This window comes from Morone saxatilis, unplaced genomic scaffold (genome assembly GCF_004916995.1).
Source record: "Morone saxatilis isolate NCDOM2014 unplaced genomic scaffold, NCSU_SB_2.0 Contig7, whole genome shotgun sequence".
NCBI classification, from domain to species: Eukaryota; Metazoa; Chordata; class Actinopteri; family Moronidae; genus Morone; species Morone saxatilis.
The window spans coordinates 2,681,281-2,688,612 of NW_023340246.1; the positions used below are offsets into that span (position 1 = coordinate 2,681,281).

Sequence of the window (7,332 nt, forward strand, 5' to 3'; positions counted from 1 at the left end):
GACAATTCTCACACATCTCTTTTCATCAAATGGAGTAGGTCATTGGTGAAAAGGTGAAATTCTCAGTTATCCATTCTGAGAGAAAAATAGGTCTTTCAATGCATGATTCATTATATTTAGATTCCACTTTGCATCCATAAATATTTTGTCCAATTACTAGTAACTTCCTGTGGTTTTAAATACCCTATAATTGGTTTAAATTCCCATTTTGGAAGATAATCTGTTTTCTTTCTGTTCTCACTAGCTCCCTAGTCCTGGATGAGGTGGAGAAGCAGAGCACCTGCGAGCTGGAGGTCGACGCTGTGGCCATAGACGTCCTCAACCGCCTGGAAATTGAAAGTAAGATCACTCAGAGCAACACCTCTCCATCAGTTTTCTCCAGTATTGTTGCCTGCTCTGGCACAGTTATAGGAATGAGTCAGGGGGTAAGAAAGGTGAAAGGTCATCTGCTGAATCATCTGTGCTTAAAGTGCAGCACATTTGGCTGAGGTGACTGATGGAGCACAGCTGCTCAGAGCACCTCCCTCTGATCGCCTCCACCCATCAAATCCATTAGCAGCCCCAAACATAAACACTGTGGAGCTGACCTAACACCTCCTGTCACAGGGGAGCACAGAGAGGAAGAGATTAAGTGAGATGAGAGAATCCAGGATGGAGGGATATTTCACTGAAGTGAACACTTCCCATATAGCAGATGGTGTTATCTGACAAAGCCATGCACAGGACAGATGCAACTATTGCTTCTGTTCGCTTAAACCTCAGGATTTAGTGACTGTGTATTTGGCCTTTTTGTTGATGTTTTTAATATTTAAACATATTATATTTTTATACATGGATTTTTGTATACATAAGCCCAGTTCAGACCAGAGATTCAGCTAGTGAGAGTGAGTTACATGCTACCGTTGTATTTTACTGATGAAACACCGTAAACATAAAACAATGAGAGGGTTGAGAATTTGTATGGGTGCTGATTTTTTGAGTAAATGTTATTCAAAATGGCTGTTCCTCTAGCTATTTTGACCTACTGACAGTTTGTAACGGACTTCACTTCTGATTGGAGCTGATTGGCTCATGAAACAGGTGATGTGCTTTAAGTTTTAAAACCAGCCACTGGATACTAGCTGAGTGACAGAGAGTGTTGTCGGTCAGCTCGAGTCGAGCCGAGCCAGTTCATACCACTGCAGCGCTCTAAAACGGTTTTGTCTCCTTGTGAATCTTTGGTCTGAACTGGGCTTTAGATGGTGAGGAAAAGAGAAAGCCCAACCTTGAGCTTGCCTCAAGGCATGGTTTTAATAGAGTACACCCATCTTTTTGTGCTCCCCTCCCTAACTGGGATGCCAAAGACATGCTTTTTTCTCTGGCTTTAGGTGGGAAAATAATCTTTGTCCACAGTGTCAAACTGAACCATGCTCTTAAACAAACAGCATGTTTTAAGTCACAACTGGGGTCACTAGTATTGGATCTTTTGCCTTTTTTATCCCTTCAGTCTAAGCCAATCACAGACCGACTGTGCTGGTAAACACGAGTGTGCAGTTTACAGCTGACACACATTTCTTCTTGGTATTAAAGTGAAACATTTCTCCAGCGGGTAAATTCTCACTGGCATTTGGAGCCACAAGGGTGCAGAGATTGTTGTTGCAGCTTTAAAAGAACCTTTAGTACACGTCCTTGTCAGGATGAGGGCCTCAGGTTACCTTGCTACAGCCAGTTTATGCAGAATGTTTTGTTTGTGCTTTTAGACAGTTCTTGCATGCAGGCTGTAAGTATTCAGCGAGTCTTTATGATTTAGATCATGCTGGACGCAGCACCGTAAACCACAACTAGCATCTGTCTTAGAGTGAAGAAAGGAAAGGAGAGGCCATGCCAGGGCAGGCAGTGCTTGTGTTCTGACTCATACTTTTCCATCTGCTCTATAACAGTGTACAAAAACTGCACTGTTGAAAATAGGACTACAGTATGTATGGGTTGAATTTTATGGTTCAAATCTGGCATCCCTTTGATTCTTCAGTCCTGCTTGCTATAAAAGCTGAAAACGTCTTTGTTGTAGGTTAAAAACTCCTCATACAGACAATAATAAAGTATGATAGTATTGATAGCTGACACATTGTGCTGTGACTCTCCTCTGTATCCAGGTCAGATTGGCAGGAATCCTGGCCTGCAGGCCATCTGGGAGGATGAGAAGCACAGGCGGAGAGAGAAGAACCAGGCCTCCCAGATAGAAACCCCTGAGTCGCAAGGTGAGTGGGTCCACAGTGGACTTTCCTTCCTTTTACACATTAGTAGTAGTAGATTTTTCCTATTGATAATATGAACATCGTGCTCACCAAGATCATTGCTGAGATCTGGAAACATGCCAACACTGCTGAAAATAAGTCAGATGGGGAAAGAAAAAGTAAGGGTAATGAGAAACTACTGAATCGTCAGCCGTGTAACTTGAAGGAGCTTTGAGGAATTGTCATAACATCCAAAATTAGAAAACTGATATGTCTTTGTGAGTGTAATATGAAGTACAAAACTGGTTCTGATGGACTGTAAAGGTTATATCCAGGCATCATCATCATCAACTTCATCAACTTTTTTTTCAAAACTTTATTGAGTTTTTGGTCGTTTTCAATAAACAATACACAATGAACAAACAATAACAGTCGTACAATCCCTTCCCTCCCTCTCTTAACAAACAATCCTCTCGGAGGAAAGTAAATAAGTGAGTAAATAAGATAATAATAATAAAATAAAAATATCTAAAATAAAATAAAATAAAGTAATAAATAAATAAAAAATATATAATAAAAAATAAGAAATAAAATAAAAATAAACCACATAACATTAAGTACATTAAATGGAAACAAACAAGGGGATAATAATAACAATTATAATAAACAATAGCATAACAATAATAATGATACTGATGATGATGATGAGGATGAGGATGAGGATGAGGATGAGGAGGATGATGGATGATGGATGATGATGATGAATGCAGAGTGGCGTCACCATAACTAAAGCAAGTCAAGGTCACCACCAACCACCCCCCTAACCTGTTAATCTTACTACTGTATATATACAGTAGGCATGGTACGACATTAAAATTTTATGTCACGATTAAATAATAATAATTACGATACACAATATTATCACAGTAATCATGAAAACATACTTTATTACATGGTGACAGGGTTAGGATTTTGGAATGACTGGAAAGATGTGAGCTCTCTCTTGTCCCCTTGTTCAAAATAAATCAGGAAATCAAAATAGGACTGTTGAGTGAACGTTTCAAAGTCAAGCCATGTTAGGATATTGACATGATCATCGGATTCACAGATTACACGGATAATGGGGAACATTCACCACAATAGATGTGTGTTTTCGTCCCATCCCTAACATACAGTAGATTTTGATAATTGATTAATCATTTTAAACCATCATCAAGATTCTTTTAAAGAACATTTTCAGATTTTAGCCTCTCAAATGTGAATATTTTCTTTAAAAAAAATCTTGGTTTCTTTAGTGCTCTGACATTAAACTGAATATCTCGGTTGTGGACTAAACAAGACATTTGAGGATGTCTCCCTAATTGGGTTCTGGGAAACAGTGATTTCACCATTTTGTGACATTTTATGAACCGAAAAACTAATTGATAAACTCGACAAAATGATTGACAGATTAATAATACAAATAGCCCTATATAAGACATTTCAGTTGTGCTTACTTCTGGCTTTACCTCCAAATAAAGTGGTTTAGGTAATCCGGCCAAACTGTCGGATCCTCTGATCACTTCTTTCTCTTTCCCCATTGGACTTTGTTGCGATGTCTTTAGTGTTCTCAGCAATTACTTTGGAGAGAACATGGCCAAAACTATGAAAAAAGGTTGTAAGAAATTGAAAACCAAAAAGAGTGGCTGTTTACAAACCTGTTTAATGTAGGTATACAATTGAAAGAAACTTCAAATTCAAAATCTTCAAAGCTAAAGTGAGGCTGAGCTTGTTTCATTTCACTGGCGCCAGCCTTTCTGCTCTCTATGATAGAGTTATGACCGTGTTTTGAGGCAATAAAAATTCTTTTGTGGCTAACTGTATTGTTTCATCATGTTTAGCTCCTTGTTAGCTTGTTGTGACATCTGTCTTAGTTTTGTTGCTGAGCCCCATTCCAGTAGAAGACAGCATTTTCCATTACCTCCACAAGTAAGGCTATCATCATTCTTATAGATGTCTGTGTGATCGGTGACACAACTTTGTCTTCTAACCACAAACAAGAACTTTAATCTCGCCAAACTCTGAGTCGTCCCCACACACAGGGAGCTGTCATGGAAACGGGGTGATAAATAATCATAGGCTAATGCGCTGTGTTGTGATGAAATGTGTTTGCTTTTGCATTTTCACAGTACACAGGGTTCCCAGGTCGGAAAAGTGTTGAGAGAGGAAATGAAAATGTCCAGGTGTCACAAAGATTAGTTTGTACAGAGAATATGACAAGTTTGGAAAGATACCGTTCTTCTTTCCTGGTATGTAGAATCACACCCAGTCCCATTTTTATTGGTGTGATTAAGCAATATAACGCCATTAACAGCTCAATTACCCAGCCACTACTAGTGTACTTGACAGCAATTACTGACCAAAATGTTTTAAATGATGCGAGGAATTTGAGGTCTGGAACAGACACTTTCCAGGAAGGATTAATGCACTAATGAAATTGTTTGTCTGATGTCTTTCAGATCGTGGGTTTGTCACTTCAACAGAGAGCGAGAAAATCTTCATGAAGAGATTCAAGGAGATTCTGAAGGAGAACGAGTTTGACGTGTAAGTTTCCTCCTTTGATCTGTTGTCTTGGTGAGCGTTGGTGGGTCTCGCCAGATGTTTCAGGACAAATTTGAAAGTCCATCGTAGGACAATTGCACTGTTTCCCTAAGGGAAGCTGGCAAGAAGCTTGGACTTCTGGAAGAGAGAAACAGTGTTTTAAAAAAAAAAAAAAAGAAGCACAAGATGCTTCCATTTACATTAGTTTCCCCCAGCCTCAGACCACATTGAGCTCGAGCAAGTTTCTCTCATCTTTGGCTATTTGTGTTGAACTGTAATGAAGCTGTTGCACGTCCTCAGTTTCCCTCTGCCTCTCAGCTCCATGTCAGTGTCGTTGTCCGCCCCCTCTTTCCTCTCAGGGCCGAGAGGGAGGGAATGAAAGCAGGGGTTGAAGAAATGGGAAGGAAGGATGGAGAAAGTGAAGTCAGAACACATGTAGCGAGGGGGGTTGGAGACAGAACGGGCGTAGCGTGGAGAAACAGGGGAAGGAGAGAGTGAAAGGATGCCGGCGAGGTTACACACCCCTCCCTCCCACTCCCACGGTGTACAGGCAGAAAGTATTTCCTGTTATAAATAAAAGTACAGTTGGCTCGGCGGCCGTGCGTGCCTTCGCATCAGATCCAGATGGCTTCTATTCACTAACCTCCGATATCAGACAGGAACAGGGGAGAGGGGGCGCGGTGTGGGATGAGTGCGGTGCCTGACTGATGGAACTCACACACACACACACACACACCTCGCTGGCGGCTCTCAACTCTCCCACTGCCTGGCTGTCTCAGTCACTCTCTCTGTTAATACTCACACACAGACTGTGTGTGAGTGTGTTCCTTTCTGTTGGCTTTCCTTTCCTCTGTTATGCACCGCTACTGTTGTTGCCGTTTTCTCAAGGACTCACTGCAGGCTTTCCTTTCACTTTAATCCTTTCCTTTTTCACTTCTTTTTATCTTGTAAACAAACCAACAAACATACATTTTATTGCTTTTTTTAATCACTTTTATTATCTTTTCTAATTTTTTAGTTTAAGATATGGGTGTACTGATAATCTACCAGTCATACAGTTAACCACCCAACCCTAGATATTTTTGTTGCCGGGCAAAGAAAAAATCTTACTATTAGTTGAAAACAAGCAACAGATTCTTTATAAAAGTTGTATTTGAACATACTGTATATACGTTCCTTTGTTTCATTACATGCATTAAATAATTAACAATAACAGTATTTTTAGTCTTCATTTTCTGGTTGTTCATGCTGACTAGATGTTATTCTTTCCTATTCCCTACTTCAACCCTACACATCACAAAGTGCTGTGTAAATGTGGATCGTTCTTGGTTGAAAGACATATCTAATCGTATAAGGACCAAGACTATGTGGTTTCTGCTGGTTCTAAAGAACTGGAGATTCGCCTATCAAACCAGGTTGGTGGATCCATCCCTCTCCCTGTGCTGTTCTCAAGCTCACCATCCTCTTTCTTAGAGGAAAAGAACGGCACCAATCAATCCAATTCTTTGGCCCCTTAGTCCAGTGGTTTCCTACCTTATTGTCTTATTGTCTTGACTAGAGCGTGATCAATAAATCATGCAGGCAGATATACGTATAGGCAGCTAGTAGTTAATTGCAGATATATTGGTATGGTAAATGTCCTGGTCACCAGTTAAACCACAAAGTGACATTTGTCTTTATTTTTTTAGGCCTGAGAGGTAAATAGAAAATGGAAACCTTAGAGGAAACTTAACCTGACTGCTCCTGATGGCTTGTTACACAGAACTGAAAAGGTGTGGTTGGAAAAGAGCAGGCACTTCCGAAAAATACTGGGCAGGTAATTGGATGAACCATCCAATCAGATCAAAGAACCATATAACATAGACAAACTCTTACTAAGGTCGGTCGACAGAAGAGTAAAAGCATCTTTTCCATTGAGAAAAGCCTTCTGTGCTGTTCTTTGCTCTTCTTTCAACAAAAAAAATACTCTCCAGTTCTGATAGAACTGATGCTATCGGCATCTACGCTAACCTCTTTAGCAGCTGCCATTGTTGTTTTCCAGTGAACAGTCACTTCTCACACACACACTTAAACCACACCTATAGTTCATACTGTAGTTGCCAGTCGTTCTCATAGGATACTGATTGTTCAAACCACTGTAGCTGGGCCACAAACACATAGATAGAAGCCTGCAAAAATGGATTCTCTTGTAATCTTACAAGTCCAGCTGCCTTGCAAGGTTAGTTTTATTGGGGTTCTGTATTAAAGTAGAAACAGATAACCATCAAACACTCAGAAAATCATTGCTACTTTGGAGTCCCTTTCTACATCTGCATTCATTCATTACATGCATTCAAATATCACAGTTTTTTTTATCCTGCGTGAAAAGGCTGTCTCAAATTACATTTTTTAAATCCATTATTGGACTAATTTACCTCATCTTCGTGTTTTCTTAACCTTGAATCCCCATAGGGAACACACCAGTTACAATGTTAAATGTAGGGCTGCAGCTATCGAATATTTTGGTAATCGATTGTTCTATCGAATATTCCATCGATTA

General features: G+C 39.9%; 1 protein-coding gene across 1 annotated transcript in view; it reads left to right on the forward strand.

Moving 5' to 3' along the window:
• The window catches only part of LOC118341058 (DNA polymerase zeta catalytic subunit-like), a gene marked incomplete in the record, with an annotated part of 68,493 nt that overhangs the window by 37,639 nt on the left and 23,522 nt on the right, over window positions 1-7,332 (forward strand). Inside the window, 3 exon segments of the mRNA XM_035679232.1 lie at window positions 245-339; window positions 2,133-2,237; window positions 4,712-4,796. Of these exon segments, the coding sequence (XP_035535125.1) occupies window positions 245-339; window positions 2,133-2,237; window positions 4,712-4,796 (285 nt within the window).